The 21,867-nt window shown below is 50.8% G+C and overlaps 1 protein-coding gene across 6 annotated transcripts in view; it reads left to right on the top strand.

Annotated features, from left to right (window-relative positions):
• Positions 1–21,867, top strand: part of LOC141154904 (uncharacterized) — a 67,786-nt gene that overhangs the window by 12,083 nt on the left and 33,836 nt on the right. For 2 of the 6 annotated variants that reach the window (XM_073641448.1, XM_073641447.1), the window contains exon 2: positions 4,336–4,481. In XM_073641448.1, the coding sequence (XP_073497549.1) occupies positions 4,464–4,481 (18 nt within the window). In that variant the 5' untranslated portion in view covers positions 4,336–4,463. Of the gene's footprint in view, positions 1–3,943; positions 4,065–4,335; positions 4,482–11,606; positions 11,702–11,814; positions 11,896–21,867 lie in introns of those variants that run through there. The other 4 variants (XM_073641446.1, XM_073641445.1, XM_073641450.1 and 1 more) reach the window with 4 other exon arrangements.

The raw sequence follows: 21,867 nt of genomic DNA, 5'->3' as shown, positions 1-21,867 counted from the left end.
AAACTCTGCTTCAGCCCACAGGTCCCACTGCCTGTCTGACTACCAGTCTAGTCCGTTTGACTATCAATCCAGTCTGCCAGCCTGATTACCAGTCCAGCCCAACAGTCTGCTTACAGCCCAGTCCGCTAGTCTGTCTATGGGCTTGGCCAGTCCACTTATCCGGAGCCTCCACCTGCTACCTGTCTCCGCCTGCCAAGGACACTCTCCAGCCTGACGGTCTGCCTCCGGTCAAACCCGCCAGTCTGTCTATTGGCTAGGCTAGCCTGCCTACTTGGAGATCTTGCCTGTTACCTGGAGGCTCCTGCCTGCACCTGCCGTGTATACCTGACAGCCTACTTAGAGGCTCCTGCCTGTCACTCGCCGTGACCCCCTGACAGCCTACCTAGAGGCTCCCGCCCGTCACTTGACGTGACCACCTGACAGCCTACCTAGAGGCTCCTGCCCGTCACTTGCCGTGACCACCAGACAGCCTACCTAGAGGCTCCTGCCTGCACCTGCCGTGTATACCTGACAGCCTACCTAGAGGCTCCTGCTAGTTTCCTGCCGTGTCTGCCAGCCCGTCTGCCCGGATCTCTCGTCAGCCTGCCTGCCATGCTCATCTGCTGTACCGGTCAGTCTCTGCCTTCTGACCCCTGGGAGTCACCTGCTCTCATACAAGGTGGGTCCCCAGAGTAGCACCTTGTCCCTCTGCTCGGTCCTTTCCTGGTCACGGAGTCGATTGAGCCGCCGTACGGCCTTGGTCGGTCCGAGTTGATACCTAGTTATGCCCCTCTGGTCCCTCCTTGCACCGCAGCACAGAGGTTCCACCACCCGGATCCGTAACATTGCTGAAGAAAAGACATAAAAAGGAACGACTGGTCTTTGCCAAATAGTACCTTGACAAACCATAATCCTTCTGGGAAAATGTTCTGTGGACAGATGAAATAAAAATAGAGTTTTTTGGCAATGCAAAGCAACAGTCTATTTACAGTCGGCGCAAAGAAGCTTATATGGAAAAGAGTACCTTACCAACAGTTAAGCATAGTGGAGGATCCATAATGCTATGGGGTTGCTTAGCTTTGTCTGGTACTGGAGGCCTTGACCGTATCATAGGAATCATGAAATCAGAGAATTATCAAGAGATTTTAGAGCGAAGTGTCCTACCCAGTGTAAGAAAACTTGGTTTGAGTCGAAGATCATGGGTCCTCCAGCAAGAAAATGACCCAAAGCACACATCCAAAAGTACATAGGAATGGTTGAAAAGAAAAAATGGACTGTTTTAAAATGGCCAGCAATGAGTCCTGACCTCAGTCCCATTGAAAATCTTTGGGGTGAGCTGAAATCTGCCATTGGGAAAAAGAACCCTGCAAACATTCAAGAGCTTGAACAAACTGCAAACGAAGAAAATTCCAACTGAGAAGAGCAAGAAGCTTATAGATGGATACAAGAAACGTCTGGAGGCTGTCAGCAACGCCAAAGGGTGTGAAACCAAGTATTAATTAGGGGGGCCTTTATTGCTGCACATGCTGGTTATTCTGTTTCTTCTTTGAAATTGCAACATGGAAGCTGAAAGACAATGTTTTATTGTTGTATTACTTTGGACCATTAATTAAAAAATTTCCATTTATTTCTGAAGATATTGTACAGTCTATGAAAAAAATGAAGGGGTGCCAATAATGGTGAGCACCACTGTATATCAGTACATTCCAATATGTCTAAAATATATAAGTTTTCGGCCGCTACCATTAAAAGATAGTTGATAAAAGAATAAAAAAACAAAATAAACAGATACTTATTTAAAAATAAACACATAGAGAAATAGACGGATGTACATGACGTATATGTCAGAGAGACGTAGTTCGTTGTATGGTAAGCACTTGCATATGGTTATGCATATGTCTGCAGGTGTACAAATGTGAACCAAGTCTTATATTACATGGGACAAGCAATGGCCAACTTGGAGGAATAAGGGATCATTCACAGGAAAGATCATTCATGTATCCAAAATCCAAACACAGTTAGCTTTTTTTTTTATTATAAAATGGCAGCATGTATGAGAGAATGGGAGGAGGAAGGAATAGTTGTCGGCTGGAGGAGCGTTATGGCGTATGGGTTTCTTCACTATCTCAAGATGTCATCATCTTACACCCTGAATATTCTAGAAGCAGAAAAGGTGATTATTGGCGCCATCGTGAGCCCATTCCTGTTACTGCATTGTCTATAATAGCACTTATTAGATCACATTTTCTCCACTACGTCCTGATGACGGGGCTAGATAGGCTGTTGGAAATAAATTACATCCACGAAAATTGTGAATCATTCAGAAACATCCAATTAGTATATTACCAAACTTCACTTGAAAGGTGGATTTTATCAAATTGAATGTGTATGCATTTTTTATGACTTTAGGGTCAAACTTTCTTTATATATCATAACAATCTTTTTTTTTCAACTGGTGGAGCAGGAAAATCCATATATTGGACTTTGAAGGTGATGGATTATTGTTATATTATTGCCATATCTCACTGCTCTTTACAGAAGTAACACATGACAAGCACATAAGAATAAGGCAAGATACAATGTTACCCTTCACCGTCTGTGCTGCACACATGATCACTAGTGATCACTTATTACTGGGGTTCGGGAGGTTCTGAATCTGATTGATTTTCCCCCAGTGTTAAAAAGAAGAAAAAAACTAATTCCAATAGTAAAATTAAATGGAAAGTAAAAATATAATGATAACATTGGACCAAAATCAATAATCACTAGGTTAAGTGTTTGTTCTGAGTTAGCCGGCCGAGACTGTAGACTAAAAATATATATAATGGAAAACCCTTTTGATATATATTTGTAAGAGTAGATTCACATGACCGATTTCAGCACATCCCAGAAAAACTGTCTGATTATTCTGATCATAGTGGCATCAGTTTTTCTTGGGAATGGAGAGTAAAAAAAGTTTCTCCACCTTCTCTATTCTGTCAGTCTGTGAAAATCAGACTGCACTCTGATGTAATCCGAGTGCAGTCCTTTTTTTTTCTACGGACCCATAGACTTGCATTGCAAATTTTTATCCAACCCTTGGATTAAAATTGGACATGTCTCTAATTTCTCCACGGACCACTCAGTCTTAGGAAAAAATCAGACATGTGCACAGCTCCTAGAATATCACAGGTACAAGTGCGATCCGTGAAAACCACAGATAGCACTTATCCGAGAAAATCGGTCATGTGTACGAGCCCTTAGAGAAAAAGTTATCATTTTTTAGTACAAACTTTCAAATCCCCTGCATAGACCTAACTGGGTATTCCCATCTCATAGAGTGATGGGCAATCTCTGAGATATGCAATCGTTATAAAGGATACGGACACCTTTGAAGACAATTTTCTTTTCTTACCACTTTGCATATCACTTTAAAGGATTGTCCACTACTGGACAACCCCTGTATAATCAATTCAGTGACCTATAGAAAATAAATGTGTACTAGGGATGTCAGCTGTTCTTGGAGGGTGACATGACATTGTTACGTCTCGTGAGCACTGCAGACAATCATCACAGCTCATCAATATTCCGTCAGAGCAGGGTTACGATGGCCAAAGTAATACGAAGCAACAGAGCTGTCTTTGAGTAGATTTCCTCTACAATTTACTCTAATTTCTGGCATTAATCCTATTATATTTTATTTCACTATATATTTTTTTAAAATGTGGCAAGGCCAGGGCAAATAAGAATAAGCAGCAAATTATTTTGTGCTCAAAAAATCACCACTTCTCTACAGTCCACACCAGAAAATTGGCGTGTCGTCAATGATAAATTGCTTCCATTATATTTATATCTTGCATTTTAATCAAAACAGCAGCCAAATTTTGGTCCTTAAAAGAATCCTAATAGCAAAGTTTGTTTTGTGGTTTGTTTCCTTGATATGATTCATCCTGAGCCTCTAGGCTTCGGCCAAAAGAAACCCTCCCATTCGTGGGTGGATCTGTACTGTATGTTATTCATGATATTCATGTATGTCTTGGACACCGTGCTTACCTGCCGGAGGAGACAGGCTGACTCATACCGGAAACCCACAGTCCGACGTTGAGGTAGGTATAGTATGAGCTTTATACCCGGGGTGTTGTTACACACCTGTTCCAGGTATCCCGGGCTTTGCTTCCTTCACCTCGGTCCGCTGCCCTCTGTTGTGCTCCATGTTGGGATTAGCAGGTTGCCCGGAGTGGTTCAGTGACGTCATCTGTCTAATTCTATTTAAGGCCTATTAGGATACGCACCTGTGTTTTAGGATTGAGGCTCAAGACTTTTGTTTGGTGCACCCCATCTTCTGTGCACATCATTCTTAACTGCTTCAATCCCTAGAGAGTTCCACTTCTTCCGTCCCGCTGCGCCCAAGATTCCTGCGTGTGCCAAGTCCTCGCTTCCCACATGCCTTCCTCCTTGCTGCACCAACTCCCCGAGTTCGTGTGCCCAGCCGGACCTGAGGCTTAATGGATCCACCTCACCAGGTGAGCCTAAACAGGTGTTATCCTAAAAAAAAGGACCAAGGTTATGATGGCCAAAGTAATACGAAGCAGTAGAGATGTTTTCGAGTCTTTTATTGCACTGTATTTGTGTGTGTAACTAGACAAATAAAGGATGTGGTTTTGTTAATAGCGATTGTGGTATGTTATTGCATCATCTCTAGGCTACACGAACTTGAGATGATGCAAAATTATGGAATTATTGAGACGATGTTGAAACAGGTTTAAAGTGTTATTCTCTTCTCTGCCTTCTGGCTTGCTTTGGAGCTGCGCTGTTCGACTGAACTGTGCCCTCTCCGATGCTTCTAGTAGAGGCAGATTTGCCTCTGTAGTATCGGAGAAGTGTAAGAAGATGGAAATGTTGCCCACGTTCCCCGTTATTAGTAATAGAATTGTAGTCTTCCCAGCAGTAGGGAGGTAATAGGGACAGTTGGGACTAGCCCAGAGTGGGAGGGGATAAAATGAAGGGACAGAGGGTGTTTCCTTTTAGGAAGGCAGATAGGGCCCAGCGCGCAGTAGAAGCAGACCTATGGTCTGATCAGTGAAAATTGGAGTGAGTGATTTACCGGAAACGGGATCTGAGGTAGGAGGCTTAGCGGGATGGTCCCCAGTTCGCAAGCTGAAGAGGTAACAGGACAAATCGGAGCCGGGTACGTAAAACAAAGAGAATGCCCCGGACGGTAGTTCTGAGGTGTTGACGTACAGAGAAGCTAAGTAAATGCCATAATGGCATAAGAAGCTCCCCTAAGGAGAAAGGGACGCGGAGCTGCGGTTTGAAGTACAGGACTCTCGCTAACTGGACTGTAGTGCTGTTATTGGGGACAAAAGAAGCTCGCGAAGTATTGTGCTGGGTTGTGGTGAAGGCAAAGGAAATAACTGAGGCAGAATTTACTGAGTTTAGGAAAGGAAAGCGAGAATGTGTATGAAGATATTTAGTGTGTTAAGAGAAACACCCAAGAAGTTTTGTAGCCGATATCCACTGTACATACTCCTCCCTACTGGAGCGCTAATGCTGGTGACGCGCCCCTGGGCCTGTGTCGCGCTGCGTTGCGCACGCGGGAGCTTACCCGGAGCCGGATCTCTTGAGGGTTGTAGTCTCGTGGCGGTGACCCGGTCCGTGCCCAGGGAGTCAAACTGAGCGGCGATGTAACAGCGGTAGATGTAGGACGACTACGCCACCCGTTGAATGCAGCTATGGAGCTGCCGCTGCAAGACAGTCCGCTGAGGCCGGTGGATGGATGGTGCAGCGTAGATGGTATAACCCCCAACGGGAGGGGTATGGCCTCAGGGCAGCAGATGTGGATGATGGGGGTAGCAGGAACCACTCAGAGACGGTGCGGTGTAATTCAGGGTCTTTACTGGTAACAACGATAGACCCTCCCGGAGTACTTGCTAGTGAACGGGGCCTGGTCAGTCCTTGAGCAGATGGGATCTCCCCTGGCCAGGCGGAGTTGTAGGCCTCCCAAACTGACTGTACTCTTCTGGCTACCTTGCTAGAAGCGGATATAAGTAGCCCACGTCCCTGAGTGTACCGTGTGGTGCTCACCCGTATGGCCGGTGACTCGGGGCCTTCTAATGGCTTCCGCTCCACGATGGCGGTGCTGGTCCCACGCGTGTGACCGTGCCTTCGGGTTTCTGGGCCTGAGGACCTGAAATCCCCTGCCGGTCGGCTTCTGCTGCTGAGTAAGAGTTAGTCCCCACAGCCTCGGACGCCGGGTCCGGTAAGAAAGCTTCTCAGTCAGGGCGAGCTCTGCAGCTGCCAGCCCCTGACTTGTAGTAGTATTGCTCCCACTGAGCTTCTGCTGTTTCTTCCTGTGACTGTTTCTTGTCTCTACTCCCCTTGACTAACTAACTCTGCTTCAGCCCCGGGTTTATATAGGGGAAGGTCTTCCCCTCCCAAGACTGGGCAGGAGGTGTGGCATGCACAGGATCCCTGACCAAAGGACCTCCCACCTGCTCTCAGACATAACATTACATTACTGTGGGAAACCAGACCCCTGGGGTGCCACATTCCCCCCTAGTGAAATTTAGTACTCCGGGACTAAACATATTTTAGAAAAACATAACAAGATATAACAACAATAATAGTACAATAAGAAGAAACACATAAAGGTGGTCACGGCATGTCCGTAACAGGGTGTAGTCTTTGAAGAAAAGCAAGGTGTCCATTTGACCAAAACAGGGAGACGTAACCAGGTAGGGGTCTGTCCTACCCCGAGTCCTTAACAGTCTCTAGTCCATCCTGGGTTACGCTCCAACTATGTACAAGGATTCCCGGTAAATCCACCAAGGATTCCTAAAAATAACTGGAAACACAAAATTATACACAAGCAACAATACACAGATAAACATAAATAAAACAATTTATACACTTCAAATCCTCCAGCGTGCGGGTAACTGGCCTCTAGTGGCCCTAGTGGACCTACGGAGCTGACTGTCTGGCCCTGAACTACAGGGTGTAGGAGCTGTCAAGGGTAAACTGGGCAGCTGTCTACCGGCTCTTTGTCTCACTAGGGGTACGGCAGGCTCACTATAAGCAGAGGGTTGATCCTCCTGTTCTGCTTGTGTGGAGTCTTCTGCCTCCTGGACCGGCTGTTCTTCCAGCTCTACCTGTTGCTCCGTAGGTGCTTGGGATGCTGGTTGGAGGAAGGTGAGTACGGGTACCACAACTGCACCATTGACTTGAGTCCAAGACCGAGGGAAGTCCCCGAGCACAGTACTAACCATATCTTCCCTTTCCTCTACGGGTCGATGGTCTTCTTGTTCCTCTTCAGGGTTCCTCAGTTGTTCGGGACACTTCTTCAGGTGGTCCCGGGATACAATGGCTGTGGTTTCCCCTCCGTCTTTACTGATGGTACAAACCTTCGGGTTCTCGTGGCTTGAGGGCAGTACGGTGTACGGGTCCTTCTCCCACTGGTCATCCAACTTGTGGAGCCGTCTCTTCCTCTTCAAGACCTGCTCTCCGGGTACCAGGGGAACAGCGGGAGCATACTGGTTGTAAGTTTTCTCTTGTCTTTCCCTAGCCTGACAGAGACTTCGCTCCACGCTCTCCTGTACTCTCCGGTACTGCTGCTGCCTCTCTGTGTCCCAGTCTGTTTCTGGTGAAGTGTCCTCGGGTGTCAGGACTCCCATTTCCAGGTCAACAGGTAACTTACCAGGTCTTGCCCTCATTAGGTAAGCCGGGGTACAGTTGGTGGAACCTACCGGGATGTGGTTGTATAGGTCCACCAGATCGGGCAACTTCTCAGGCCACAGACTGCGTTCTTCCAGGGGCAACGTTTTTAGAAGATCCATTACCACCTGGTTCATTTTCTCACAAAGTCCATTAGTTTGCGGATGGTAGGGTGTCGTCCTTATCTTCCGGCAGCCATACAGATTGCAGAATTCCTGGAAGACCTCCGCTTCAAAGGCAGGTCCCTGGTCCTTCAGCACTTGGTCCGGGTACCCGTGTGGACGGCAAAAGTGCTGCTGGAAGGCTCTAGCTGCTGTTTGAGCCGTTAAGTCCTTGACGGGGACGACAACCAGAAACCGGGAGTAATGATCCACGATGATTAACGCGTAGACATAGCCACTTCTGCTTGGGGTCAGTTTTACATGATCCAAGGCTACCAGTTCCAACGGTTGCCGGGTGACGATGGACTGCAGGGGAGTCTTCTGGCTGGCACGGTCCTTCCTTCTCAGGTTGCACGGGCCACAGTCTCTGCACCACTTCTCGATGGTTCCCCTCATGCCTACCCAGTGGAACCGCTCGCGCAGCAGGAACTCCAGCTTCTTCCACCCGAAGTGTCCAGCTCCGTCGTGGTATGCCTCCATCACCATGGCTGCGTCTCTTCGTGGCACCACTACTTGCCAGAGTAATTCATGCGTCCGGGAGTTAACCATTCTGCGGCACAACTTCCCTTTGTAAAGGAACAGTCGACTCTTCTCTGCCCATAGTTGTTTGGCTTCCTCCGGAGCGTCTGGTTCAAGGCGAGCCTCCGGCCGAGTCAGCATCTCCTTCACCAGTCGGACGGCAGGGTCGCTGTCTTGCGTTTCCGCCCAGTTGTAGTGGGGTAAGGGGTTCAACGTAGCAGCCTGCTTACTCCTTACCCGGTGGGAATACTGGATAGTCCCATGACGGTGGAACGCAGGGAGTTCAACTTCTTCCAGTCCCTCCGGATCTTCTCCTCCGTCCGGCAGGTTGGGCATCCTGGACAGGGCGTCCGCGTTGGTATTGGAGCGTCCTGCCCGGTATTTGATTGTGAACTCGTAGTTGGACAGACGGGCCATCCACCTCTGCTCCAGGGCACCGAGTCTTGCCGTGTCCAGGTGTGTCAACGGGTTGTTATCCGTGTACACGGTGAACCGGGAAGAAGCGAGATAATGCTTAAAGCGCTCGGTGACTGCCCATACTACGGCCAGGAACTCTAACTTAAATGAGCTGTAATTCTCGGGGTTCCTTTCGGTGGGTCGCAGTTTTCGGCTGGCGTAGGCGATTACTCGTTCCTTCCCCTGCTGGATCTGGGACAGTACGGCTCCTAGCCCGATGTTACTGGCGTCGGTGTAGAGGATAAAGGGCTGGCTATAATCCGGGTACGCCAGGATTTTACTTCCCTTTTGGCTGCCCCGGTTAGTTGGGCCACCAGGATGCTCACTTTTTGCTCTTCTGTGAGGGGGTACACCTGGAAGAGGCTATCCAGCTTTTCTCTAAAGTCATGCAGGGTATGTGACTCCCCTGAGTACTGGGGTAGCCAAGCTGCTCCCGGGATATAGGGCATGGTGAAGGGCATAACTGCAGCAGCGGTAGCGCTGGCGGGGGTTGAGGCAGTGAAGCTCTCCTCCGTATCCGACATCTTCCTCCCCCCTAGTGGACCGTGGCCTACCTTGCGATGATCCTGTTCCGTAGGCCGCGGCTCCGCAGTGGATCGTCAGGGTTGAGGACCTTCCGTCGCGCTCCTGTGACGTCGGCGTCTGCTGGGCTCCTTCCAGGACCTTACGCAACGTCTGGACGTGAGGCGGGGCTTCAGTTCTCGCGCGCTTTCGGAGTCCACGCCCCTCTTCTTCCCGCGCGGCGTCCTCAAGATGGCGTCCAATGGCGGGAAAACTCCACGGATGGCGGGAAGAAGGCAGAAGATGGCGCCGGATGGCGGGAAACTTCACCGATGGCGGGAAGAAGGCTGAAGATGGCGCCGGATGGCGGGAATCTTCACCACAGGTAAGTTTGAAAAGTCTCTTTTTCAGGCACGCAGTACCCGGTGGTTGCGGGCACGAAATCCTGCCGACTACGCCAAAGTTGACGCACCCCTGGGCCTGTGTCACGCTGCGTTGCGCACGCGGGAGCTTACCCGGAGCCGGATCTCTTGAGGGTTGTAGTCTCGTGGCGGTGACCCGGTCCGTGCCCAGGGAGTCAAACTGAGCGGCGATGTAACAGCGGTAGATGTAGGACGACTACGCCACCCGTTGAATGCAGCTATGGAGCTGCCGCTGCAAGACAGTCCGCTGAGGCCGGTGGATGGATGGTGCAGCGTAGATGGTATAACCCCCAACGGGAGGGGTATGGCCTCAGGGCAGCAGATGTGGATGATGGGGGTAGCAGGAACCACTCAGAGACGGTGCGGTGTAATTCAGGGTCTTTACTGGTAACAACGATAGACCCTCCCGGAGTACTTGCTAGTGAACGGGGCCTGGTCAGTCCTTGAGCAGATGGGATCTCCCCTGGCCAGGCGGAGTTGTAGGCCTCCCAAACTGACTGTACTCTTCTGGCTACCTTGCTAGAAGCGGATATAAGTAGCCCACGTCCCTGAGTGTACCGTGTGGTGCTCACCCGTATGGCCGGTGACTCGGGGCCTTCTAATGGCTTCCGCTCCACGATGGCGGTGCTGGTCCCACGCGTGTGACCGTGCCTTCGGGTTTCTGGGCCTGAGGACCTGAAATCCCCTGCCGGTCGGCTTCTGCTGCTGGGTAAGAGTTAGTCCCCACAGCCTCGGACGCCGGGTCCGGTAAGAAAGCTTCTCAGTCAGGGCGAGCTCTGCAGCTGCCAGCCCCTGACTTGTAGTAGTATTGCTCCCACTGAGCTTCTGCTGTTTCTTCCTGTGACTGTTTCTTGTCTCTACTCTCCTTGACTAACTAACTCTGCTTCAGCCCCGGGTTTATATAGGGGAAGGTCTTCCCCTCCCAAGACTGGGCAGGAGGTGTGGCATGCACAGGATCCCTGACCAAAGGACCTCCCACCTGCTCTCAGACATAACATTACATTACTGTGGGAAACCAGACCCCTGGGGTGCCACACTGGCGTCCCCATATGGCTCTCCTTCCTCCTCCATGCAGGGACACCGACATACTCACTGCCCTGGCAGCGCAGCGTGGTCCCCGGTGTGCTCCCTGCCTACTCACCTGCTGTTATCATGTGATCTGGGCTTATTCTCCCACTTGGCTTAGCCATGTGGCTGCTTCTCCTGCCCCATCCTGCATGGCTCTCTCTGCCCCACTGTGAGCAAATATAGGATAAACCCTTTCAATCTGCAGGCAGGTTAGGCTGGGTGCACACTAGCGGGTTATGTAACATGTCAGAAGCTGGAGAATAGGATGTAACCGATCAGTTCAGTGACCCATTGATTTTACTGGGTGATTGAAACTATCACTTTGATTTCCACTCCATTCTATTATTTTTTAATCTGGGAACAATAGTGCAGGTTACGCTTCCTTGAAAACAAGCAGATTCATTAAAAGAATTCTGTGCAGGGTCATCAATTTGCATCAGCAATGAGTCCAACACTGACCTTTTTGCAGTGGGTGGAACTTTGCAGGACACATGTTCATTGTAATTTAAGCTACAAAGTTCTCCAGAATGACTCAAGTACATTTCAATATAATACAATACAATATTAATAGGCTTCATTGTCAGGACCAAAACATAATTAGTGTTGCCAAAGCAAGATAAAAAACAAACAAAAAAAAAAACAGGTGTGACAGGTGAGGGGGCTTGTGGGGATGGGTTGTTGGGGGGCACAATTTGGGCAGTAATAGTCCATTCAGGAGTCTTATGTTCCTCTCAGCTTATGACATGTGGTGACATATTGGGCGGCGATCTCCACCGTTGATTCCTCTTCCCCCAGCAGGATGCGGAGTTTCCTTTCCTCATCCATGGATGGGAAGTCCGGGATGTGAGTGGAGAGTCTCTGGGAATGGGAGGCCCTCACTGCTGAGTATTTGTTGCAGTGCAGCAGGTAGTGCGCCTCGTCCTCCAGGGCTCCCTGCTGTCAGTGCGGGCACAGACTGTTCTCCCGCGGCTTGTATGTCTGTCGGTGCTGCCCTGTTTCCACCTCTAGGCTGTGGACACTCAGTCTGTACAGACTCAGGGTCTGCCTGTCTTTGGGGTGGTGTTACCAAAGTGTACTCCCTCTGCAGTGCCCGGTAGATGGTGAGTTTCTGGGCTTTCTCTGGTTCACTTTTCCATCCCTTTATATATTGCTTCTTGCATTTCTCTGAGGTCCCCTTTATTTGGCCTTTTGTCAGGGTGTATTGCTGACTTTGGCTGGACTGGCTGCCGGGGTTCCTGGCTTGCTGTGGGCTCCGGCTCAGCAGGGCTTTATGATGGTAGGAGCTGGGGTTGCTGCTCTGTATGTGTGCCTGGAGTGATAGCGCCCTCTTGTGCATAGTGAGCCAAATGGGTAATCGGCCCAGCTCTGCCCTACAGGCTATGTTTGAAGTGCTGCGATGGACCTGGAGGAGATATTTGCAGAACTCCAGGTGGAAGACTTCAGTTGGGCTGAGATCCCACTTTGTCCGGTCTGGGTAGGTCTCTGGGCCCCATACTTCACTGCCATACAGCAGTATAGGGGTGATGACGCTATCAAATATCTTGAGCCAGACTCTCACCGGTGGTTTGAGGTGGTACAGTTGTCTTCTGATGGCGTAGAAGGTTCTGCTGCTTGCTTGAGGCTCCCGGTTTGGCTTAGCTCCAGACCGAGGTAGGTATAGCTGCTGCTCTTCTCCAGCCTGGAGCCATTTAATGTGAGGGAGGGAGTGGGGGTTTTGTTCTGGTTCCTTCTCTGAAACACCATTTCTTACATTGGTGCATGGATGCTGAAAGCTGTGTCTAATTCAGTAAGATGCTGCTTAGCCGGCGGACGCGTTAACTAACACCAACGTATGAAACCTGGTCTAGATGAATTGGCCCCATTGAAGTTTAAATGCAAACTGATAAACAGCTTTTCTTTTACTCTGCTTGCATTTGTTTCAGTTTTTGGGAAAATTGATCCATTTACAAAAATGCTAATGTGGCCCTAAGCTTAAAAGATAACCAAGGTGCAGAGAAAGAGGCCTCAATGTAATGCTGTTGGTCATAGAGTTGTAATCTGTGGCTCCTTTCCCTCTAGAATCCTTTGACTCCTTGGATCTTATACTTCTTTACTAAATGTTTTATGTGATGGTGACCTGGTTTCATCCTAAATGTAAAATTCAACCCAGACCATCTTTAAGTTAATTACATGTAATCAGGGTATTTTCCATTGAGTTCTGTGAAGTCATTTAAAAAGGTTGTCCACTGCTTTATCGTTCATTTGTCCTTGGGACAGGTCATCATTGTCTGAATGGTTGTGGTCCGTCACCCCCGCTAATCAGCTGTTCTTGGCACCGGCTGGAACTGCTCAATTGCCGAGCTGCTCTGTCTTCTGATAGTGGCTGTGGCAGGGTACTGCACATCCGCCTCCTATTCAAATCAATGGGAGACTGATGTGCAGTACCCTGCCATGGCCAGGAGGCATTGAGCAGTTCTGGCCGCCGACACCAGGAGTAGCTGATCGGCAGGGCTACCGGGTGTTGGGTCCATACCATGGACCCGCAGAAGCGCTAACCTAAGCGTGAAACAGCTGTCGTCCGTTCCTCCTCCCTGCACTCCCTTTTCTCCACACATTTTATCAGTATGATGAAATAAAATACTTTTTATTTTATGACAACGGTGAGTGCCGCTTTTACTACTTTTTGGTTCATCCTGATTTGCCATACATTTTTTCATAAGCTAGCACCCCAGTTTCATATACAGTGGGGAAAAAAAGTATTTAGTCAGACACCAATTGTGCAAGTTCTCCCACTTAAAAAGATGAGAGGGGCCTGTAATTGACATCATAGGTAGACCTCAACTATGAGAGACAAAATGAGAAAACAAATCCTGAAAATCACATTGTCTGATTTGGAAAGACATTTTTTTCAAATTTTGGTGGAAAATAAGTATTTGGTCAATTACAAAAGTTCATCTCAATACTTTGTTATACACCGCATGCAGAATTATTAGGCAAATGCGTATTTTGATCACATGATACTTTTTATTCATGTTGTCCTACTCCAAGCTGCATAGGCTTGAGAGCCGACTACCAATTAAGTAAATCTGGTGATGTGCATCTCTGTAATGAGGAGGGGTGCTGACTAATGACATCAACACCCTATATAAGGTGTGCTTAATTATTAGGCAACTTCCTTTCCTTTGGCAAAATGGGTCAGAAGAGAGATTTGACGGGCTCTGAAAAGTCCAAAATTGTGAGATGTCTTGCAGAGGGATGCAGCAGTCTTGAAATTTCCAAAGTTTTGAAGCGTGATCACTGAACAATCAAGCGTTTCATGGCAAATAGCCAACAGGGTCGCAAGAAGCGTGTTGGCCAAAAAAGGCGCAAAATAACTGCCCATGAATTGAGGAAAATCAAGCGTGAAGCTGCCAAGATGCCATTCGCCACCAGTTTTACCATATTTCAGAGCTGCAACGTTACTGGAGTATCAAAAAGCACAAGGTGTGCGATACTCAGGGACATGGCCAAGGTAAGGAAGGCTGAAAAACGACCACCTTTGAACAAGAAACATAAGAAAAAACGTCAAGAATGGGCCAAGAAATATCTTAAGACTGATTTTTCAAAGGTTTTATGGACTGATGAAATGAGAGTGACTCTTGATGGGTCAGAGGCTGGATCAGTAAAGGGCAGAGAGCTCCACTCCGACTCAGACGCCAGCTAGATGGAGGTGGGGTACTGGTATGGGCTGGTATCATCAAAGATGAACTTGTGGGACCTTTTCTGGTTGAGTATGGAGTGAAGCTCAACTCCCAGACCTACTGCCAGTTTCTGGAAGACAACTTCTTCAAGCAGTGGTACAGGAAGAAGTCGGTATCGTTCAAGAAAAACATGATTTTCATGCAGGACAATGCTCCATCACATGCATCCAACTGTAGTGCCGGCGTCCCTGCCCTCTGCTAGGCAGGGACGCTGTTCCCCTCACCGCTCTGCTCCGTGCCCGGCGTCCCTCTCCTGCTCTGCTGGCAGCGCGCGCTCCTTCCCGGCCACTGTGCTTAGGGCGCGCGCGCGCGCCCTCCCTCCCTCTTAAAGGGGCCGCGCGCGCCGTCCTAAGGAGTCCCCGGCCAATGGCCGGAGGACTTTACCATATATAAGGCACCTCCTCCAAAATGGAGGTGCCCGAGCAATGTTGTTGCACCGTTCTACTCTGCTTCAGCCCTCAGGTCCCGTTGCCAGTTACCTGCCAGTTACCTGCCAGATTCCTGCCAGCTTGCTGTCCTAATCCTGCCTGATTTCCTGTTACCTGCCTGCCTGCCTGAGGTCCGACGGTCTGCCTTACAACTCCGGTCAGTCTGTCTAAGGACCAACTTGCCCGCTCACCTGGGAGCGCACATCAGCTACCTGCCTGCTTGCCTGAGGTCCGACGGTCTGCCTTACAACTCCGGTCAGTCTGTCTATGGACCAGCTTGCCCGCTCACCTGGGAGCGCTTCTCCGCTACCTGCCTGCTTGCCTGCCCGGAGGCTCCGCTGTCACGTGCTGTGACCACCAGCTATTCCAGACTCTTGCCCGCTCACCTGGGAGCGCTTCTCCGCTACCTGCCTGCTTGCCTGCCCGGAGGCTCCGCTGTCACGTGCTGTGACCACCAGCTATTCCAGACTCTTGCCCGCTCACCTGGGAGCGCTTCTCCGCTACCTGCCTGCTTGCCTGCCCGGGGGTTCCGCTGTCACGTGCTGTGACCACCAGCTATTCCAGAGACTCTTGCCCGCTCACCTGGGAGCGCTTCTCCGCTACCTGCCTGCTTGCCTACCTGGAGGCTCCGCCGTCACGTGCTGTGACCACCTGCTATTCCAGAGACTCTCGCTTGCTCACCTGGGAGCACACATCCTCCATCTGCCTTGCTAGCCTACCTAGAGGTTCCGCCTCCCAGACCCGTTACAGTTTGCTCGGGCCATGGAACCCGGTGGCACCCAAGCTCCCTCGCTCTCGGACCTGTGTCATGAACTGTCCCGTCAAAGGTCCCAACAGGAGTCCATCCTGGGTCACCTGCGGAATGTCAATACTCGCCTGGACACTCTGACTGTTCCACCAACAACCTCCGCCAGTGCCATGTCTCGCAATCCGGCAGCTCCGCTGTCCACTAACACCATGATATCCTACCCCGGACCTCGGCTTTCTGCACCTCCTCGCTTCGGAGGCGACTCAGCCCAGGCTCGGGGCTTCATAAATCAGTGCACCCTGCACTTTGAACTATTGTCCCACCAGTTTAACTCCGACCGAGCCAAAATTGCATTCATCATGTCCCATCTCACCGGGGAGGCCCTGGCCTGGCTAAATCCTCTATGGGAGAGAGGAGACCCCCTGGTGTCCAACTTGCCTGCTTTTCTCACGGCTTTCCGGAAAGTCTTCGACGAACCCGGACGGAAGACCTCATCCGCATCATCGTTGCTACGCCTCCGTCAGGAAAGTCTCACCGTGGGCCAATATGCCATACGGTTCCGTACCCTTGCCTCGGAGCTGGCCTGGGATAACGACGCTCTGGTTTCCGTCTTCTGGGAGGGTCTGTCCGGCCGTATTAAAGATGAACTTGCCGGTCGGGACATTCCTACCACTCTCGATGACTTAATAACTCTTGCCACCCGGATTGACCTACGGTTCCAGGAGCGTGCCAGAGAGGTCACCCGTGAGAGGAGGTTACCACGTCTAGCTCCTACTTTTCAGAAACCCGTCACTCCTTCTGTCTCTAACCAGGTACACCCTCCTGAGCCTATGCAGGTCGACCAGACCAAGATGGTCAAGACCCGTCAGGACTTACGCCGTGCCGAGGGGACCTGCTTCTACTGTGGCAGTAAGGAGCACCGGATCCGTGCCTGCCCGGAGAGGTCGGGAAACGCCTGTGTCTAGGTTCGCTCAGAGAGGTCCACCTAGACAAGAATAAATCCTCTCCATCCCTGCTGTTGTCAGTTTCAATCGTCTACGGGGAGAACCGTTATTTCGAACTAGCCCAACTGGACTCTGGAGCAGCCGGGAATCTTATTTCACAGTCCCTGGTAGAGAAATACCGCATCCCCACCAAACCTCTGGCTGTACCCTTGTCTGTTACTGCCGTGGATGGGGGGCTCTTACCACGCCCCATCCAACTCATCACCGAATCCATTACTGTGCAGGTGGGAATGCTGCATTCTGAAAGTATCTCCTTCCATGTTCTGCCTGGACTCTCTCACGCCCTCTTGCTAGGCCTACCTTGGCTCCAGAAACATGCACCCGTTCTTGACTGGCAGACCGGAGAAGTCCTTCGCTGGGGACAGGGCTGCCATAAGACCTGTCTGGTTCCCGTTCATCCCGTCCGTCCTTCTCCTACCCCAGCTAATCTACCTGGACTTCCGATTCCTTATTGGTCTTATGCTGATGTCTTTAATAAAAAGGAGGCAGAGACACTACCCCCTCATAGACCATACGACTGCCCTATCGACCTGTTACCTGGTACTTCTCCTCCCCGTGGGCGTATTTATCCATTATCTGCTGCTGAGACCCGGTCGATGTCCGAATATATTGAGGAGAATCTGGCCAGGGGATTCATCCGGAAATCTACCTCCCCGGCGGGAGCAGGCTTCTTTTTCGTCAAAAAGAAGGACGGCTCTCTCCGTCCCTGTATAGACTATAGAGGCCTTAACCAGATCACGGTGAAGAATAAGTACCCCCTTCCGCTCATTCCGGAGTTATTTGATCGTCTGAGGGGGGCTAGAATCTTCACCAAACTGGACCTCCGTGGGGCGTACAACCTGGTTCGTATCCGTCAGGGGGATGAATGGAAGACGGCATTCAACACCCGGGACGGCCACTATGAATATCTGGTAATGCCCTTTGGCCTCTGTAACGCTCCTGCCGTCTTTCAAGAGTTGGTCAATGACATCTTCCGGGACCTTCTCTACTCCTGCGTAGTGGTGTACCTGGACGACATCTTGGTCTTCTCTCCGGATCTCCAGACTCACCGGAGGGATGTTCGTCAGGTCCTGCTCAGGCAGAACCATCTCTACGCTAAATATGAGAAGTGCCTCTTTGAGCAGACCTCGCTTCCGTTTCTGGGCTACATTATCTCTCAGACCGGCCTACAAATGGATCCTGAGAAACTGTCTGCCATCGAGAAATGGCCCCGACCAGAGGGGTTGAAGGCTATTCAACGGTTCCTGGGCTTCGCCAACTATTACCGCCTCTTCATCCCGCACTTCTCTTCCCGGACTGCCCCAATTTCCGCGCTCACCCGTAAGGGTACTAATCCCAAAGAGTGGCCGCCCGAAGCAGAGGAGGCCTTTCTTTCCCTAAAACAGGCCTTCTCTTCCGCCCCGGTGCTGCATCGCCCGGACGGCAACAAGCAGTTCTTCCTGGAAGTTGACGCCTCCTCCTCTGGAGCCGGAGCGGTACTTACTCAAAAATCATCTTCCGGGAGAATGGTAACTTGTGGCTTCTTCTCCAAACTCTTCTCCTCTTCTGAGCGCAACTATTCCATAGGAGACCGAGAGTTATTGGCCATCAAGCTGGCGTTGGAAGAGTGGCGTTACCTACTCGAGGGGGCTCTTCATCCGGTAATAATTTACACTGACCACAAGAACTTGGCTTACCTCCAGCATGCCCAGAGACTTAACCCGCGCCAAGCCCGGTGGTCCTTGTTTTTTGCTCGCTTTGATTTTGTTCTTCATTTTCGCCCGGCTGACAAAAACGTCAAAGCAGACGCCTTGTCCCGATCCTTTCTGGTGTCCGATCTCGAGGAAGAACCTAAACATATCATCGATCCCGCCAGAGTAATGCAGGTGGCTCCCGTGAGTCTAAATCGTCTCCCTCCCGGTAAGACGTTTGTTTCAGTACCTGATCGGGAGAAGATCCTACACTGGGGCCATTCGTCTAAACTAGCTGGCCACGCCGGTCAGAAAAAGACCCTCCAGCTTATTGCCCGGCACTATTGGTGGCCTACCCTGCACAAGGACATAATAGACTTTGTTTCTGCCTGTGTGTCCTGCGCCCGCAACAAAGTCCCGAGACATCTGCCAGCCGGACGCCTCCTTCCGCTTCCTGTACCTGCTGCCCCCTGGCAGCATATAGCAATGGACTTTATAACTGATCTCCCCGTCTCTGCCGGTTGTACGGTCATTTGGGTGGTCGCTGACCGCTTTTCCAAGATGGCTCACTTTATTCCCCTGCCAGGCCTTCCGTCTGCACCCGAGCTGGCTAAAGACTTTATCTGCCACATCTTCCGTCTTCATGGCCTGCCCCTCCACATCGTGTCGGATCGTGGGGTACAGTTCACCTCACGTTTCTGGAGAGCCACTTGTAAACTACTAGACGTCACCCTGGACTTCTCTTCCGCTTACCACCCACAGTCCAATGGTCAAGTGGAGCGGATCAATCAGAACCTGACCAGTTACCTCCGGCACTTCGTTAATGCTCACCATTCTGACTGGGTGGATCTCCTACCATGGGCCGAGTTCTCTTATAATAATCACGAGAGCGAATCCTCCTCCAAATCCCCGTTTTTTGTAGTCTTTGGTCAGCATCCTCGGATTCCTTTTCCTGTCTCCACCTCTGTGGACAACCCGGCTGCGGAATCTCTCGTTAGCAAATTTTCCTCCATATGGGAGAGTACCCGGTCCGCACTCCTTCTGTCATCCGAGCGTATGAAAAGACACGCTGACAAAAAACGCCTGGATCCTCCACAATTTCGTCCAGGAGATAAAGTCTGGCTCTCATCTAAATATGTTCGACTCAAGATACCTTCTTACAAGTTAGGGCCTCGGTTCATCGGTCCTCTGGAGGTCATCAGTCAGATCAACCCGGTGGCCTATAAATTGAAACTCCCGGCCAACTTACGGATCCCTAACTCCTTCCATGTATCTCTCCTCAAACCCGTGGTGCTTAACTCTTTTTCCAAGTCTACAGGTACGCCTCCTGCTCCGGTTTCTGCTGAGGACGAGTTTGAGGTAGAGAACATTCTTGCCACCAAAAGGGTAAGAGGAAAGACCTTTTTTCTGGTAGATTGGAAGGGGTTTGGTCCTGAGGAGAGAACGTGGGAGCCCCGGGAGAACATCCATGCCCCTCTCATCCTAGCTAAATTTCTATCTGGTCTAAAAAAGGGGGGGCCTAAAGGGGGGGGGGTACTGTAGTGCCGGCGTCCCTGCCCTCTGCTAGGCAGGGACGCTGTTCCCCTCACCGCTCTGCTCCGTGCCCGGCGTCCCTCTCCCGCTCTGCTGGCAGCGCACGCTCCTTCCCGGCCACTGTGCTTAGGGCGCGCGCGCGCGCCCTCCCTCCCTCTTAAAGGGGCCGCGCGCGCCGTCCTAAGGAGTCCCCGGCCAATGGCCGGAGGACTTTACCATATATAAGGCACCTCCTCCAAAATGGAGGTGCCTGAGCAATGTTATTGCACCGTTCTACTCTGCTTCAGCCCTCAGGTCCCGTTGCCAGTTACCTGCCAGTTACCTGCCAGATTCCTGCCAGCTTGCTGTCCTAATCCTGCCTGATTTCCTGTTACCTGCCTGCCTGCCTGAGGTCCGACGGTCTGCCTTACAACTCCGGTCAGTCTGTCTAAGGACCAACTTGCCCGCTCACCTGGGAGCGCACATCAGCTTCCTGCCTGCTTGCCTGAGGTCCGACGGTCTGCCTTACAACTCCGGTCAGTCTGTCTATGGACCAGCTTGCCCGCTCACCTGGGAGCGCTTCTCCGCTACCTGCCTGCTTGCCTGCCCGGAGGCTCCGCTGTCACGTGCTGTGACCACCAGCTATTCCAGACTCTTGCCCGCTCACCTGGGAGCGCTTCTCCGCTACCTGCCTGCTTGCCTGCCCGGAGGCTCCGCTGTCACGTGCTGTGACCACCAGCTATTCCAGACTCTTGCCCGCTCACCTGGGAGCGCTTCTCCGCTACCTGCCTGCTTGCCTGCCCGGGGGTTCCGCTGTCACGTGCTGTGACCACCAGCTATTCCAGAGACTCTTGCCCGCTCACCTGGGAGCGCTTCTCCGCTACCTGCCTGCTTGCCTACCTGGAGGCTCCGCCGTCACGTGCTGTGACCACCTGCTATTCCAGAGACTCTCGCTTGCTCACCTGGGAGCACACATCCTCCATCTGCCTTGCTAGCCTACCTGGAGGTTCAGCCATCACAGGTGGTACCTACCCTTTACCTAGAGACTGCCCCGGTCACTTGCCGTGACCTCCAGCCCGTTCTTCCAGAGACTGCCCCGGTCACTTGCCGTGACCTCCAGCCCGTTCTTCCAGAGACTGCCCTGATCATTTGCCGTGACCTCCTGCCCGTACACCCAGAGACTGTCCCGGTCACCTGCTGTGACTGCCTGCCTGGTCGCCACCCGCTCCCTTACAAGGACCGCTCCCTTGTATAGTAGCCCAGAGGTTCCGCCTCCCAGACCCGTTACACCAACTACTTCACAGCGTGGCTGGCTAGTAAAGGTCTAAAAGAAGAAAAAAAAATGACATGGCCCCCTTGTTCACCTGATCTGAACCCCATAGAGAACCTGTAAAATGTGAGATTTACAGGGAGGGAAAACAGTACACCTCTCGAAACAGTGTCTGGGAGGCTGTGGTGGCTGCTGCACGCAATGTTGATCGAAAACAGATCAAGCGACTGACAGAATCTATGGATGGAAGGCTGTTGAGTGTCATCATAAAGAAAGGTGGCTATATTGATCACTAATTTTTTGGGTTTTTGTTTTTGCATGTCAGAAATGTTTATTTCTAAATTTTGTGCACTGATATTGGTTTACCTGGTGAAAATAAACAAGTGAGATGGGATTATATTTGGTTTTTATTTAGTTGCCTAATAATTCTGCACAGTAATAGTTACCTGCACAAACAGATATCCTCCTAAAATAGCCAAATCTAAAAAAAACCCACTCCAACTTCCAAAAATATTAAGCTTAGATAGTTATGAGTCTTTTGGGTTGATTGAGAACATAGTTGTTGATCAATAATAAAAATAATCCTCTAAAATACAATGATTCTGCACACAGTGTATATCCTTTGTTGGCAATGACAGAGGTCAAACGTTTTCTGTAAAGGCCCCGTCACACTTAGCGACGCTACAACGATCCCGACAACGATACGACAGTCAGGGATCGT

Source organism: Phyllobates terribilis, unplaced genomic scaffold, assembly GCF_046119375.1.
Source record: "Phyllobates terribilis strain yellow unplaced genomic scaffold, ASM4611937v1 Scaffold_7__3_contigs__length_470593459, whole genome shotgun sequence".
NCBI classification, from domain to species: domain Eukaryota; kingdom Metazoa; phylum Chordata; class Amphibia; order Anura; family Dendrobatidae; genus Phyllobates; species Phyllobates terribilis.
The sequence above is the reverse complement of the archived record's forward strand: the minus strand, read 5'-3'. Positions and strand labels throughout refer to the sequence as shown.